Source organism: Misgurnus anguillicaudatus, chromosome 17 (genome assembly GCF_027580225.2).
Source record: "Misgurnus anguillicaudatus chromosome 17, ASM2758022v2, whole genome shotgun sequence".
In the NCBI taxonomy this organism is placed as follows: domain Eukaryota; kingdom Metazoa; phylum Chordata; class Actinopteri; order Cypriniformes; family Cobitidae; genus Misgurnus; species Misgurnus anguillicaudatus.
In genome coordinates, this window is record NC_073353.2 from 35,603,432 (window position 1) to 35,620,698 (window position 17,267).

The 17,267-nt window shown below is 37.0% G+C and overlaps 3 protein-coding genes across 7 annotated transcripts in view; 1 reads left to right on the forward strand and 2 right to left on the reverse strand.

Moving 5' to 3' along the window:
- Positions 1-775, reverse strand: part of pde1a (phosphodiesterase 1A, calmodulin-dependent) — a 180,361-nt gene extending 179,586 nt beyond the window's left edge. Inside the window, exon 1 of one of the 2 annotated variants that reach the window (XM_073854682.1) lies at positions 463-775. In XM_073854682.1, the coding sequence (XP_073710783.1) occupies positions 463-646 (184 nt within the window). In that variant the 5' untranslated portion in view covers positions 647-775. The remainder of the gene's footprint in view (positions 1-462) is intronic. The other variant, XM_055214572.2, reaches the window with a different exon arrangement.
- Positions 776-1,883: 1,108 nt separating this feature from the next.
- dusp19a (dual specificity phosphatase 19a) lies at positions 1,884-4,868 on the reverse strand. Its single transcript, XM_055214916.2, has 4 exons — positions 4,310-4,868; positions 3,989-4,035; positions 3,737-3,889; positions 1,884-3,033 (listed from the first exon to the last, which is right to left on the reverse strand). The coding sequence occupies exons 1-4, from the start codon at positions 4,530-4,532 to the stop codon at positions 2,815-2,817; spliced, it is 642 nt and encodes a 213-aa protein (XP_055070891.1). The 5' UTR covers positions 4,533-4,868; the 3' UTR covers positions 1,884-2,814.
- Positions 4,869-5,773: 905 nt separating this feature from the next.
- nckap1 (NCK-associated protein 1) overlaps positions 5,774-17,267 on the forward strand; it is a 67,058-nt gene continuing 55,564 nt past the window's right edge. For 2 of the 4 annotated variants that reach the window (XM_073854685.1, XM_073854686.1), the window contains exons 1-3: positions 5,774-6,095; positions 11,669-11,686; positions 16,518-16,628. In XM_073854685.1, the coding sequence (XP_073710786.1) occupies positions 5,988-6,095; positions 11,669-11,686; positions 16,518-16,628 (237 nt within the window). In that variant the 5' untranslated portion in view covers positions 5,774-5,987. The remainder of the gene's footprint in view (positions 6,096-11,668; positions 11,687-16,517; positions 16,629-17,267) is intronic. The other 2 variants (XM_073854687.1, XM_073854688.1) reach the window with 1 other exon arrangement.

Genomic DNA, 17,267 nt, shown 5'->3' on the forward strand with positions numbered 1-17,267 from the left:
TAACAAATTCTGTAGAAACTGTAGCATTATATTTACTATTGTAAAGTAAAAGTTCACAAAAACTAAAAAAAGAAAGTAAAAACTAAAGTGCCCCCTCATTATTTTTACGTGGGACACTACCAAACCAAGTTTTGGAGACACTGGCACAATTGTATGTATGTAACACAATATGACTTATTTTATGTTGACCTTGGGTAAAGTTTTAAATTTATTAAATGTGGCAGATAATAAAGAAGCGAAATGGTTAGTATGTTAATATTTGTATTATTACACTGATCTCATATAGCCTACTATATAAACATTATAAAAAATGATATTTTGCAGATGGAAGTAAGCTATGATCAGAAGTCTGACATAATTTTACCCGCATTGAAAGTTATTCTGGAGCTGCGCTCAAAAACCATTAAACTTTCCCTCGCCCGAGAGTGTGTTGAAAACAGCAACAAAACTATCATCACTTGCCTTCGTCCGTGATGACAGACGCCCTCTGAACTTCCCGGCTGACCTTCTGAACTGCATTTTTAATGACCTGGGTTTGGCTTTCGACCGGGTCCGAGTTCAATCTGCAGTCTGCGGACTCTATGGGCTTCACGGTCACAACGTGCACAATGTTTCTCCTGGAGAACGTAGATGAGAGCGTGCCCATGTGGAAATGTAAATCCCAGGGAATGTATCAACAACATGGGGTTTCCTGTTTTCCAGATGAATCATCCCGTTGCCCCATAATATCCCAGTTTGGGCAGTCCTGCCCAGCGCCATCGACTGATGTGCGGACCCTATTCAAGCGTCTAAGGTGTTATTTAAATATCTAACACAGATGGCGCTGTAACATTTCAAATATTATTACTAGAGTTTATGGCCGTTAAACGAAAGGCTGGATCCTCCGAAGGTCGCATATGCAGGCTGCATACGTCATCACGCCTGGTGTATTTCAGTTAACTGAGCATTACATTCGCAAGTCATAAGCATATTACAACAATTTAAGATTAATTAAGTATAATAGTAATCTTTATAATTGTTAATATGTTGAAATAAGACCGTCTTTATGACGTATGCAGCCTACAATGCGACCTCGGAAGGATGCAGCCTTGAATTAAAAAACGGCCTATGTGTAAATTAGGGTCCTGGATTTAATGTTTATGGGACAAATGTTATTTGCACACTGAATAAATCCATTAAAAGCACACACATATTACCGAACATATCATTTGTACAGTAATAAGGCAGACATGCAAGGTATGGTCTTATATTATTTATTAATAGCCATTTCACGCATTCATACATACAAATCAAAGAGGTCTACAAATCTATTACAAGACATTTTAAGAAAAAGCTGATTTTTAGTATGTTTGTTTTTGTTACAATTAAAAGCAATTTCCATATGCATTTTAGTTCTTAAAGAGGACATTTCACAATACTTTTTTAAAAATATAAAATAAATCTTGTTTCCAGAGTACGTATGTGTATGTATGTGCGTATAAGTTTTAGCTCAAAATACCCCACAGATAATTTATTTTAGCTTGTTAAAATTGCCGCTTTGTAGGTGTGAGCAAAAATGTGACGTTTTGGGTGTGTCCTTTAAAATGCAAATGAGCTGATCTCTGCACTTAATGGCAGTGTCGTGGTTGGATAGTGCAGATTAAGGGGCGATATTATCCCCTTCTGACATCACAAGGGGAGCCCAATTCCAATGACCTATTTTTTCACATGCTTGCAGAGAATGGTTTACCATCAATTTCCATAAGCATGTTTAACAAAGAATTGGTTTCAAAACAACACAATTAAAAATAAATTTAGAAAAAAATGCAATAAAACATCATATTGCTATTTCTCTTAAGAACAAAAAAATTAAACGTGTAATGCAAATTACAAAAGAAAACTAATTTTTTAGGAACACCTAGCCTCTCTGATTGATATTGATTGATACTATAAGTTACTATTTTGCACAAATATAGATAACCCATTTTTATTGGTAACAATGGAAGTTGACAGACGATAAAATGATAAAGTACAGGCTGTTATTCTTTATTATTAAAAGGAAATTAATCAAATCTGATATAAATGCTCAATGTGAGCTGTGACCACAAGGTGTCACTATCGAGAAAAAACATAGTGTCTCACTTTAAAGATAAACATTTATAAATAAGACAACAGCACATCTGCTAAGGTGGAATGGAAAGATTAACTTAACGGAATGTATCTTAAAAGCTGCATTTTAATACACTACTTTATTATGAATTGAAATGAAACTGCTATGATGAGAGAGACACTTCTTATCTTTTCTTATCAACTTTATATAGGCCACTAACTCTTGCTGAATTCTTGAATGCAAGCAGAACACAGAATGTAATTTAAAACAAAATTTAAGAAATAAATCTAAAATGAAATAACTATCAAATAAATTCATACTTTATTATTACATTAACATTATATATTTAATAGTTTTAGTATGATTTACCCATACACACAACAAATATATATTTGTGGGTATATCCAGAAACATTAGATGATAATAATAATCAATGTTTTATGGACCATCGTTAATTTCCCAGAATGCACAGCACTTATTTCTAAAGTTGTTTTTAATAAGTTTGAATTGCAATTCATTAAATTTCACTTCCTGTCATCATTACAATGACACTTCCTGTGTGGCGTGGTTAATTAAATTCCAACCCATGAATTGAAAGGGGATGACTCCTGAATTATGAATTTTACCCAACCCTGAACTAGTACTGCCTGAAGAACATTTCAAAGTCATACATAAGACTGCCATGGAAGAACCGGTGGATTTAACATTCAGACATAGACTTATGTTCAATCATGTTTCAAACCATTCGCTTGTGTAGCGCCTTGTGGTCTGAAGTTTTTCAGCTGTTCCATGAAACCTGGGTTTGGACATGAGGCCGAGCGAGCTGACTTCACCAGAGCAAATGCATCACCAAATGCCTGCTTTTCTCTTAACATCAGATATCCAATGACAACTGACACAGAACGTGAAACTCCTGAATTGCAGTGGACCAGCACAACTCCTTTCTGGGGAGAGAAAAAGCAAGCGTTGAATCATTGGATCATAAACTGTAAACAGAAGTTACCTCCCCTTATATGGAGGCATTTCATTTCACATCATTACATTATTATGATGCATGTAATTGTTCTTATGCTAATAGCACGAAATTACAAAATCGCAGGTTACGGATGAGAGAACCACTTTCCACAAGAGGTATAATGGTCGGGAAGACCATTATTTCATTAACAAAGCTATTGTTATTGTTATTAGGTGACAGGAGGCGGCACGTTCCTTTTACAAAGCAATGGAAACTTATTTCCCGTATAGCCACTGTAATCTTAAACCTTAGTGAATTTGAATGCAGTGTCACGTTAAGGGTGACTGGCGACACTATTTAGTAAAGAGGTTGTATGACAAACAATGGCCTGTTAGTGATATGATCTTTCTACAACTTGCTAAATAATGCATTGCGAAAACTCAGCATTCATTATTCAGCACCCTGCATGGTTACCTAGATTAAGACTGTTAACCATCGGGTGACTGCACAGGCCCAACACTCAGGAAATTACATTGAATGAATGAATTATCCTTCTATAATGCTGACGGACAGCTGTAAAGTGTACAACTTTCATGCTCCGTTATGCAAAATGGAAACATTTGTGTGCAAACATTCTTGGAAATAGAAATTTAATGAAAGTAAAACACTATGAAACAAAAGACAATGTGTACCTCAGCTTTAGCCTGGTCTATAAACTGTGCACACTCCTGGATATATGATATGATATCAGTGTCAGGTAGATCCAGTATGCTCAGTGTCTTATAGATGAACAAATCCGGAAAGGCATTTTCCACACCATATGCAACATTTAATATATGTGTGACCTGAAACCAACAAAAAACTTTAAAAATTATAATAATACACTTTTGGGATGAAATAAAACAATTTGGTGCGATAAAATAAACAGTTAAGATGTGCATTACCTTAAATTTCATCAAAGTACCAAAGTCATGAGCAGCATCTTGTGAACCTGTAAAATAATTGTACATTTATTTCCATATACCTTCACAAAATAGTGAATGTATGTTTTCAAAGTAAAATTTTACTCTAGGAGGTCTTAAATACATATGCATTATACTGTATTAAGTTTATTTATTACAATTGTGCATGAATGGTATCATACAATTTTACTATTTTATTTAGGCTACATAATTATTATGTAGCCTACAGTTATGTACATGTTGTGTCATTTAATGGAGCTCAACAACATTGCTTTAATATTTTTGGGAAAGGATCCTACTCACCAAATAACAGATACGGTTTAATATATCCAACCTGAAGATCCCAGCTATTATCTGGAACATATCCGCATGCTGTTGCAGGCTGAACTGTATCCTCAACCACCTGTACAATTGATCCTTTCCATGTTTCAATAATCCGCCTGCCGCTCAAAGTCGTCACTCTGGTGCATTGTTTGCGCAAATTATTTTTGGAAAATGATTTTATTTCTTGTGCAAGAGACTGCATTACATTGGCGGAGGGGATGTCCAACGCAGAAATGTAAAGGCTCTGTTTTTTTGTTTTTTGTTTCTGTTGTTAGATAGCTTGTTGCCTCACCAGTAATGCTCATCTACAAGTTTCTGACCTTGATACTACTTGAAAGTTGAGAAGATTCATTAGCGCACCGCAGAATAATTACCTGGGAAAATCAGAAGAACACCGCCACCCACAGGAACGGAAATGTAACTGCATGAATGAAGTACGTTCAAAAGTGACGTTGTTGAACAAGGATTGTACTTGTAACTTTAATACCGACCCTTAAAAAAAACGTCAATATCTACCCCATAAATGTAGATTCTTTAACCCCCCCCCACCCACAACTTATTATATTCAAAAATGACTTAAAATGTTTTTCCAAAGCCCTAATAAGATGAAAGGTCAGAGTGCTATGAAGCGGCTTTACTTATTGACATTATTTAATTTATTGTGATACTGCCCCTAATATTTATCTTTTTTCCCCTTTTACTTAATATTTAAGTTCATGTAAATTATAATTTCAGATTTCTATTTATTTTTTCTATTTTTTCCCGTGAGCCTGTAATACCTACACTGTGAATGTATTTTTGCCTTTGTTGTTTATATACTTTTGTGTTCAATAAAAAAAATAAAAAAGAGAAAAAAACTTCAATACCTACCTTTTTTTTTTATTTAAGATAAAAATGAAACATATTGAGTTACTTACTTCGAAAAATAGTAACGCAAAAACACTAGATCTCCATATAATTTTGAAAATATTTAGTATTTTAATCTCATACAAGTTTTTCATCTTTTTTATTATATATTGTTTTATATTTGTTAAATTTTTTGTTTTAAAAAAGCTCGATATTTTGATAAGCCATGCGTGCTTTACTTATTATGTGACTGCAATAAAATATTGTAATGTGGAGTCTTTTAAGTTACCTGTTTGGCAGTACATTGGCTTTTTGTCTTCCTAGGTTTTTTTTTTATTGAAGAACGTAAATAATACCAAGAGATCACTATCTATGACTTGGTTTAAAAGCTTCGAAACTCCTCATCAGACACACGGACCCGTCTATATCACCTAGCGGTAGAAATTCGTTTGACATTTGTTTTTAAAATAATTATCAAAATATTAAAATAATTAGTAGATAATAAATTATAATAATAATATAATTATTTCAAAATTATTTAAACAAAAAACAACACTCCGCAGCAGCATGAGGGGGGCGCGGTCCTGCGGAGGGCTCCGGTCACATGGTGCAGTGACGTCGTTGCCGGAAGCAGCCTCGTTCTGGCCGTCAGGGCAACACCTAGAAAAAACATCCCCGACGACGTGCCCGAAGCCCGTAATATGGGACAATTTTAACACTAAAACCAACGCGTTTCGCCACTTTACCCTTTAACACTACTCGGGGAACCCGTTCGGTTGTGAATTAGTTCGTTTTAACGGTCGTTTGAGCCATGTCTCGCGGCGCGCTGCAGCCGAGCCAGCAGAAGCTGGCGGAGAAACTGACGATCCTAAACGACCGTGGCATCGGGATGCTCACGCGCATCTACAACATCAAGAAGGTGAGAAGACGCGCTTCATGCATGTGTGTTACAAAGCATTGCAATAAATGGACACACACACACCGATACACACACGGTTGAACCAGGCCAGGCCCTGATTGAGAGACACACACGGTTCGTGTTCTTGAGTGCGTGCGCTCGCGCGTCTGTGAGAGATAACCACCTTTGAATCTCATGATTAGCTAGCGTAGTGCAAATCTGGCTTACTTGGTGGATATTTAGTGTAGGGTAGTGGATCGTCTGTACCAGACGGGCGGCTCTAGTTGTACTAATTATTCAAATGTTAATGGTGGTCACGGGGATGCTTAATGTCCTATCCCCACCCCTTTATGTGGGGCAGATAACACGATATGTATCTACATACCAAACTGTTTCAATTTTAAGGGTTAAGTGCACGAAGCCACAATTAAGGTGGATCCTGAGACTAAACACTCCATACTTGAATCTAATAGTGGCTTTTAAAGCACTGTTAATAATCCAGCTGTAGATGAGGATAATCCAGTCCAGACATCACACGTATGAGTCTTGGGTTCCTGTACAAATCTGGTTTTGTATAGTTGCTAGCTGTCTTAAAAAATATTTCAGTCTGATTTTAAGGTTCTCAATTGATGTTAGATGGATTGTAGTTTGGTTACATGTCCAGGTGTTTGGTCTATGTGAACCTATTCAGTTTTAGATGACACAGATGTCAAATATGTGGCCCTGTTGGTACTTAGACAGTTGTGTAGAATTGTTTATTGTGATCTGGAGAACAATATGTATTATCGTGTTGCTTATAAATAAGCATATAATAGCAGTTATATTTTACGTAAAGACAGTAGATCCTATTTCAGTACCGTTAAATTATTATAATTTCTTGATAAATTACCTGTTATCTGTCATTTCTCATTAAAATAATGCATAAAATCTTTTTATAGGTTATTTTATTAAAAAAATGAAAAACTTAAAGTAGTTCCCACAAAAATCCTCATGTTGTTTTGAACATGTATGAATTTTTTCAATGATGAACACAAAACAGATATTTTGATAAATGATGGTAAGCACACAGCGGATTGTAACCATTGACTTCCATAGTAGGAAAAACAAATATTATGGATTTATTTTAATAAATGATGATGAAGTTATTTCCATAAATGATGGTGATCATCATACAGTTCACGGTACCCATTGAATTCCATCGTATTTGGTTTTCCTACTATGGAAGTCAATGGTTACCATCAGCTTGTGTGCTTACCATAATTTATCTAAATATCTTTTTTTTTCGTTCATCAGAAAAGAAATTCATAGAGGTTTAGATGAGGATGACAAAATATAATTTTCATTTTTGAGTAAACTATCCCTTTAATTGCAGACTATTTATAGTATTTACTTTCAATATAGTGAAAACAGGAATGTAGTAATTAGTGTCTTATAAAATTAAAAAAAAATTGCAATTTGGATCCCGATAAGAGTGGTCGACTGTTATAGATAAGTTTTTTCCTGGATGATTCAGTCATTCGAAAAACAGGATGGTGGACTGTGAGTATATATAATTTACATATTGACAACAAATAAAAAGTATGCAAAACTTTTATTTAATTTTTAAAATATCTTTTTAACAAAGAAAATGCAACTAAAACATTGTATCGATCAGTAACATTGTAAATCAAAAATATTGGCACCATTTCCTAAAACTTAAAAAGACAAACTCAAAAGTAACATTTTCCAGATGCGTAATGTGAGAATGTGGGAACGAAATGTGCCTAATGGTTCTGACAACGGTCCTAAAAAGTACATTTTGTCCATCTGTATATTCTGAGATTTTCCAATAAAGCGGCCGTTCAATAAAACCATTTCTTAGGCCTTTGAGAGGCTTTTCACAGAGAAATGAAAGCATACAGATCCCAGCAGAAAGTGGGCTAGTTGAGGACAGTTGCTGTTCACGTTTTTCCCCTTTGGCTGTGAAGTCGCTCAGATGTGTGATGTGAATTGGTATCATCAGTGTGTGTGATACCCGTTTAGAGCTTAGGGAGTCTCTGGAGTGTCGTCCATCTTTCCATGCCCACTGTTTTCGCTCTTCTGTATGTCTGACCTCACTCACAACCCTTAAAAGGTCAGTTTGGCAATATGTCCCCAATATTAGTCACATTCTCTCATTCTTGTGTACTCCCGTGGACCATATTCATTCAGAATATAACATTGTAGAACATGGTAAACTTGACTGAACCAGCTGAGTGTAAATCTTTATTTTATAATGAATATTTGGGGGCTAATTTGATAGATTTAGTAGAGATTGCGCTTCCACAGGACTAGAAATTGGACTGCATGCTTTTGGTAGTCTTGTTGCCTAGCAACTGGCAGGCATTGCATTGAGCCCTGTCAGATGTGCGTGTATACGTACAGGGAAAATCTAATACAAAATATTACATTTGTTATTGTTTTTGCTGCTTTATGTTGATTACTGTCAGAGTGTTCGTGTTACAACATCAAAGATTCTTTGTAGCTTCTCTCTTGCTTATTCATATCCAGTTTAAGGCCTAGACTTGTGGCTTTGTTTTAAGCACATGTTGTCTTTGCTTTTTTTTGGAGTTTGTTGCTACCCATAGGTTGGCAGTAAAATTGTGCCACAGGAAATGACAGCAGAGCCCTTCCCTTGGATGAACAGGAAGCATTCTTATCTCACAGTGTGTTTAGCGTGACATAAAATCCTAAGAGAGCTGGTGCTCTATAGAGAACATAACAGCATAACAGTGATGCCATGAAAATAGGAAATCAAATTATATTTGCTGTTAAAACATTCTCAGAATTGTTGGGAAGAACCATGATCAGTCTAGAAAATCCAGAAGGAGATGCAGTCAATTTGTATATATTCTTCAAAGTACTTCACTTCCAGGAGTAGTTTGGTTGGTACAGGGTTCAAATAATCAAACACATTTACCACTTTTATCAGCTGCCACCAGAGCCCAAACCTAAGGAAAGCCCTGGCTCCATGCCCTGAGGGAAATTGTGACATCAATAGGCAAAGCTTCCACAAAAAAAAAATTCTGCATGAAGTTAAGACAATTTGGTTTTTAAATAAAAAAAAGTCAATTTAACCTACTATTTTAAGTTTTTACATGCCATATGTTGATATAACTTAATAAAAAGTAAATTAAAATAAGTTAAAATAACAAAAGAATTGCAGGTTTGACAAAAGAATTGCGGATTTTTTTTACAGTGCAGAATGTAGTTCAAACGATGTCATTTTTAAAAGCGTTGAAATTCATACGACTACACTGTAAAAATAATCATATCAACAATTTGTTTCACTTTAACTGAACCAAAGAAGCTAAATAATTTCTACTTGTTTATATACATAGGTCGACTATATACTTAATAAAATATTAAAGGGACACTGCACTTTTTTTGAAAAATGCTAATTTTCCAGCTCCCCTAGAGTTAAACACTTGATTTTTACCATTTTAGAATCCATTCAGCTGATCTCCGGGTCTGGCGCTACCACTTTTGGCGTGGCTTGGCATAATTCATTGAATCTGATTGGACCATTGGCATCGCGCTGGGGAGTAGCCAAAGAGTTTCGATGTTTTTCCTGTTTGAAACTTGACTCTTGTGTAGTTACATTGTGTACTAAGACCGACTGAAAATTAAAAGTTGCGTTTTCCTAGGCTGATATGGCCTATCATTTTGGCGTAATCATCAAGGACTTTGCTGCCGTAACATGGCTGCAGGAGGCGCAATTATATTACGTAGTGCCCAAAATTGTTCCCTGTTATTGAAAGATGCTAAGGGGACTATTTTCAGCTGCTGCGTAATATCATCAAAAATATTTAATTGAATAGAATTTTCATAATTCTCACAAAAAACTTATACAAGCATAAAAAAGCAGATAAAACAAACAAAAAGCTTACTGAACATAAACAGTCAGTGATGAAAGGATAATAAATAATAATGTATATCTTATTAAAGGTAGAAAAGTGATTTAGTCAAGACCAGTGAGAGGTTTTCACAAAAACATGAGTGACAGACAAGAGCAAGATCAGGTAACTTCACCATCAACGTGACGTGTGTGCCTAAACTCGATAGAGACGATAGTCCAGAATCTCTACCGGTTTATCGCCCATCCCTAATAAGATTTGTATTTTTAGGTAATTTTAGCAGGTTTCAAATGTAAAGTTTTTTTTTTCCAAAATACCCATTCCCTAAAAACACTTAAGTGGCAAATTAATATAATATAATGCTTAACAATACATGTAATAAAACTCATAACAGTATGATAATGTAGCGCAGAGTGATTCTGGTCACTGGTGATGGCGTGGTGTATTCAGTTCCCTTAATGGTATAAACGTGAGCCGGTACTGAGTGAGTGGCAGGTCTGGCTGAGCGTTGGCTTTAGCTTCGGTGCCGACACGTTGCCATCCGGTTGGAAAATAGGTTTGTGTGCTGCTCAGTAAAGGGATAGTTCACCCAAAAATGAAAATTCTATCATTATTTATTCACCCTCAAGTTGTTAGATACCCATTTAAATTTATTTGGAGCAATGTTTGTAACCCAAGTTTTTATAAGCACCATTGACTTCTATAGTATTTGTTTTCCCTACTATGATTGTCAGTGGTGCTGGCTTACAAATATCTTCTTTTGTTTTTAGGTTGTAAAGTATGACAGAATTTTCTTTTTGTATTAAACTATCCCATTAAAGAGTTGATGGGAGTATTATTCTGACCATCTCTTATGTTACTTCTTAGTCGTTGTTGCAGGTGAAACACAAAATTATATGACCATCCAATTATGTTACCATAGTAGTGATTTGGATTGGGATTAGGAGGACAATTCAGATAATTCGATGGTCACAGAATTTGGTGTAACAGGTTTGCACTGTTTCCTAACATTTTTTAGGCAGCAACATTAACATTGTGTTGTGCATTTGCATTATCTTTCACTTATACCATTAACCACACTGGATTATGCTTTTGTGGTACTAACTAACAGCTTAACAATGAATCATTAACAGTTTGTTTAAAGTGATTGAAATGAGAAGTACAGTAAAATTTAGTTTGAAGTCAGTAACGGTCTGCAGTTATCCATCCTGTGATCTTCTGGTCGTGTGCATGAGATGATTTGATGCATTTAAACAGATAATAATGAAATTTTTGTTTGTTTGTTTGTTTGTTTGCTCGCTCTAGTTTTGCAGTGTGTGTTTCTGTTCGTCATTCTTTTATGAGTTCATTTCTGTTTTTGTCATTTTGTGAACATGTTGGCCTTGGTTCCCTTTTACTTGCATGGATTATGTTTCTTTGACTAATCACAAACTTCCTGGTCTTTTCTTGAACATGGATTTGAATTGTGAATTGTTCCTGCTCCTGAAAGAGTGAATTCTGCATGGTATCAGTTTTAGCTCTGGGAACGACTGATTCTGTGCACTGTGTGACCCAGCTCACCCCTACATATATCTCCTTCGGATCCAACCAACACACTAACCAAAATGTCTTACATTTAGTTCCCAAAGCTAATTTGTTTTGAAGTGAACATGCATGGTAGAGATTGGAACCTGTGTTTATGTGTAATCTTCTCTCTTTCTGTTACAATGCTTCCCCCAGCAAGGACAAGTTTGGAAGGTTTGCACAGCTTTTCACCTTCCTAAAATCTCAGTCCCCCCTCCTTCCCCCTCGCTCTCTTGCCAGTTTCATGACCCATGAACTTTCTGTGCGTAACTCACAAAAAAGGCCCTTCCCAAACTGTAGCACCAGCAAGACTTTTTGTTTCATTTTGTTATATTTAGTTTGTGGAAAATTTGCAGAGTGAGTTTCGATGTTTTACGATCTTTAACTTGCCAGCCATACAAGTGGGGAATTATGTCTGTAACAAGGGCTGGGCGATATCTTCGTCTTAACATTTTAATATTAACAAGGTAAGACGGCTAAGCCAAGTTTTATAACACACTCTTAATAGGCAAATAAAACACTTTTACGACATTGCAATTTTCGCCATGTTGCTTAATTGTATATCGCCACAAATATTCTGTAAATGGTTGATATATTGCCCAGCCCTATATAAAAATGCTTACACATTGTTGCGGTACTACATATTATTGTTATTAATGCATGAGGCTTATTCTTGTTTATTTTCCATATATTCTTTCTTGTTTTTTTTTTATTTATACCATCATTTTTATTTGCAAGTTGTTTTTTAAATGCACAGTACCAGTTCAGCAAAAGTTGCTTGGATGTGGGTAATGCATTAAACAAAGAGAAACAAAATCGACAGCAGTCTCTGGGATTTTAGAGGCATAGTTTAGATTCCACATGGATTTATTTACTTCTCTGTGATTGGCTGTGTAATTCATTATCAGTGGGCATGGGAGTTAATTCGCTATTGTAAATAATTGTCAATGGGTTACTCTGAGCAGTTTGACGACTTAGTGCAAAATGAAACTGAATTTTAAGTGGCGGTTTGCATTATATCCAGGACCTCCGTGTAACTCATGTCTGCTACCCGTACGGTGTCTTTTTTTGGGAACGACCTAAAGAGCTTTGTGTAAAATCTTCCAGCACCCAGAGCCTCTGTGTGTGTTGTTGTGCACACTGGAATGGTCTTAAGGTTCAATGCTGAGTTAGCTGTAGGTGCATGTAAAGCATCATTTAATGTTTCATGTGACCATACACACTGCCCTGCCTCAGCTGCACATCCACTGAAACGTTTTAACATTGTTCTGTACGACACTCACATCTTGAAGGCTGTGTACACCTGGTATTAAAGGACAAGTTCGGTATTTTACACTTAAAGCCCTGTTTTCAGATTGTTTATGATGAAATAGAACGGTTTTGACTGAAATTTCGACATTTGCGGCTGCCCCGAGAATTTTTGGGTGTTTGTGTTTCAGCTCCTACTAGGCTTGCCGCAATAGTCGGTGAAACGGTGATAACCGGTGCTTCAGCCTCTCACCGGTTATATCACTTGCCCACCGCGACACCGTCTTTCACCGTCGTTTTGATATTTTCGTGTAATTAAATCACTTAGTTTCGTTAGAGAGAGCAAACACTTACAACAGAATGTGTCTGTTGTCTGAATTCAGCGGGGCTGAACGCGCGTCACGTCACAGAGCAGCCGCAGGTGTCAGATTTCATTTATTTCTGTCAGAGTTTGCAAGGCGAGCTGACTGACCAGATGATGACAGAAGCCGCGTGCTTTGCTCGTTTTTGTATAATATACATATATGATGTTTAATATAAGCGAGATCGCTTTGTTGTTGTGTTTTTCATCAAGAAAAATATTAAACCCATCATTCAAGCAGCGCTTTTATGGAGAAGTAGCCGGTTGCTCTGCTTGGGACTGGCGGGTTCTGTGAGAATTACCTGCGCACATTGACTCAAGCACTTAAGTAAACCAGCTGTTGCACTCACATTGCACGCAAATTCATAGGCGATTAAACGCAGCTTACGCAAGCGATGCATTTAAACAGTTGCGTAATTCAGATGTGAAAGTAAAATGTGCACGTCTGCATGCGCATTTATAAGCCCCTCCCACTCGGTGATACCGGGATCACCGAGTTTGTGACGCGCTGATTAACCGGTGGGAAAATTCCGTCACCGCGGCAACCCTAGCTCCTACCTTTACAATGCGTTCAACGGTGCCCTGGAACAATCCTCTCCAAAATGCACTAAACTTTCGTCCACAAAGACGCGAAACCCATCGAGTGGTCAGGGGTGTTCAATGATATGCTCACACAAAAACCGCGTCAAAAGACGCCCTCCAACAGCTGTTTTAGCATTCGTTTGTAACTTGTGGACCTATTTTTCCAAACGCCCCACACCCGTACATTCTTCCGCTTAGAGCTTGAATAATAGACACTCCAGCCCAGCTGGTGGCGCTAATCCGCCATTGCCAATTGCAAGAATAGAAACAAAGTTCCCGGCGCGGAGTAATACCGTACCTCACAGCACAACTAATACAAGTCAATGGAGTTGGCAAAAACTATGATAAAACCTGTTGGAATGCGTATTTTGCAGCGATTTTTGTGTGAGCATATCAGTGAACACCCCTGACCACTCGGTGAGCCCCACGTCTTTGCAAAACGAAAGTCCAACGCATTCTAGGAAGGACTGTTCCAGTGCACCACTAAACCCATTGTAAAGGTAGGAGCTGAAACACAAACACCCAAAAATTCTCAGGGCAGCCGCATATGTCGAAACTTCAGCCAAAACCGCTCCACTTCATCATAAACAATCTGAAAACGGGGCTTTAAGTGTAAAATACCGAACTTGTCCTTTAAGATGCATTTTGGTCGATCGGATCATAAGTGAATGACACTAAATATAGGTATTAAAGGGAGGTAAAACATTTTGAGCTTAAAGAGCTTTCAGAGATAGTCCAGGATTTCCCGCAGCACTTTGCAGTTCGGGCGGCCCGCCTAAGCTGGAAAACCCTACCGCCTAAACTAGGTCGTCCAAAATAAATTTTTTGCTGCACAAAAGGCTGTCAAGTGCATCTCGGAGAATAGCGCGGACGAGTGGGCACACGTGCCACACGGCCAAAATGAGAGTAAGACGTGGTCCGTCACTGTCTGGAGGATAAATAGCCAGTTGATTAAAACATCTCGGAGAAAAGCGCAGACGCGCTTTACACCGCAAGCATGCACGTGCGCCACACGGCCAAAATGGGTCCTTCAGTTTTGTTGGATAGCAGTTGATAAAACAAATGTCCGTGAGAACTGTAAGTGGACTTATGTTTTGGTTTATTTAAGCCTGTTATTGTATTAGTCTATAGTTGCAAATTTAAAGTAAGTTAACTGGTGATTTTGTTTTTTGAGCAACCTGCTAGCTAGGTTGCACGTGCCTGTTGATTCGATATAATTGTTGAGCGCTCTTGCTCACGTTATTTATGTGCATTATTTACATGCTACAGTAGTTACACTCGTTTAAGATAATGTAATTTATAGTGCAATATAATTATTTTTACAATATTCACGCTAACTTTAATCATTCGCCAGACGTTCTACAACATCTGCTTCAGTTTGTGTTTATTAACCCTTTAGTTTTACTTCATCACGCAGCTATTCCCGTTAGAGGTATCTGTTAAAATAATTTAATTAATTAATAATCTAGTATGTGTTCATTTTCTGTCATAGTTTCTTCAAAATTAAGTTTTTTTTTAGTGTTTTTAATAAAATATTTTCATTTTCATCATGACGCGTACCTCCGCACCTTTGAACCCACAGTGTTTGGCCAGCCTTTAGGATGACATTCATAAAACTGAAGCGGCTGTTCTCCAGCCCTTTCAGTTTTTTCAATTTTGTGACCGGGTGAAAGTTGCGCAAGCTTATTTTACCGATTGCTTTTAAATATCTGAAAAAGCCCTTAAATATACAAAACATCGTGCAGCATGTTTTCTAGCCACACAAGCAGCGGTACATTAGTGCATCAATTTAAACTCAATCGTGTTATAACGACTCCCCCATAGACCATTTCCTTGAAGAAATCAGAACAGAAGCGACAAAAGAGACTGATTAAAACACCAGGGAGGAAGGTCCATTTATTATCCGATCGACCAAAACGTACCTTAATACCAGGAATAAACAGGGCCTTACAGAACAGCCAGCCAATCAGATGCACTGTCCAGCAAATTCATCATCTCTGTCTTTCTCTCCAGCTGTCTCTTTCTGTCCATGATCCACTAACTGTTCTCAAACACAGCACATTGTCCCTTTTGAAGAGCTTTCTTAATTCTCTTTTCCCTCTTTATCTGTCTTTTCATTAGGGTTGGGAATAGTGAACTTGTTTTTACTCAAACCAGGCGCCATTATTAAAGAGTATTCTTGCGCGTCTGTGTATTCTTCGTAGCGATTGCTGCATCACAGCCCAAAAAGTCGTGTTGTGTGCTTACAGTCTGCAATTCTCATTGGCCTAAAATTGTTTCTCACACCCAGATTTTCTGTTATTGAGTTACCATCTGTTTCATCGACTGTTATGCACGTTATTGACTAATGCTAAAGTTTATATTTTCAATCATATACTATTTTGTAAATAAATGTCTTTGGAAGTGATCAATATAACATTCAAAAATGGCATAAGACGATCATGACACCCGAGAACCAATGATCGTCTTACAAACTGACTTTGCGCCAGTGTGCCGCCATTTTTGATTTTGTTAAGTAAAATCTAAACCCCTATTATAATATTCCTTATTTCCATAACTATAGCATTCATGTTTCTGTCCTCCTTTCTCTATCAGCATCTTTTATGTTTTAATTTTTGTCTCTTCCACTGCATTTTCTTACTGCAACGAATCCCTACACTTAACCTCATTGTTCATCCTATGATCTGTCTCATACGGTTTGATTCTTCATTTCATGATAAGTGAAATATATGGTTGTTTTTTTGCACATGTTCACTGTGGGTCTGTTAAAGCTCTTGCATGTTTAGCAGTGATGTTTATCCCTGTTCGTTCTAGGCATGTGGAGATCCCAAGGCAAAGCCCTCGTACCTGATTGACAAAAACCTGGAGTCGGCTGTGAAATTTATCGTCAGAAAATTCCCAGCTGTCGAGACGCGCAACAACAACGTAAGTTTTTAAGTTTTGGTCAAATTACAACCAACATCCTGATGACATGTTTTGAAGTTTATTTCCTTGTTATAAATGGATAAATTGTATATAATATATTGAAGATGCTATAAGAGATTTCTGCAAAAAAAAAAAAAACTATGCAAAGGGTTGTTGACCCACATTTATGTATTTGGTAGATGCTTTTATCCAAAGCGACTTAATGTGTGCATTTTATCACTTTGTGTGTTCCCTGGTAATTAAACTTATGATCCTTATTATCTGGACCAATCAGAATGATCTCTGCTTGTGAATCATGTAGCATATCTGTGGCATATGGTACTTACTGTGGAGTGTGCAAATTTTAATAAGAGCGGAAGATCACTTAAAGCAAATTAAGTGCTTAAAACATATCGGCCATCGGCTGCCCTGATTCCTAAATATCGGCATCGGCCAGAGAAAAACCATATCGGTCGACCTCTAGTACTAGCATAAGCCCTCTCCGGAAAACCACCCCTAAATGTTTGTCTGGGAGTCCATGAAAATCTTCTTTATCAAATCAAACTTCTGGATACTATACAATTATTTGTAGTGTAATGCTGGCTAACAGTTTGAAAGCACAATGGAATAACACAACTATTCTGATTTAAATCTGGTGCC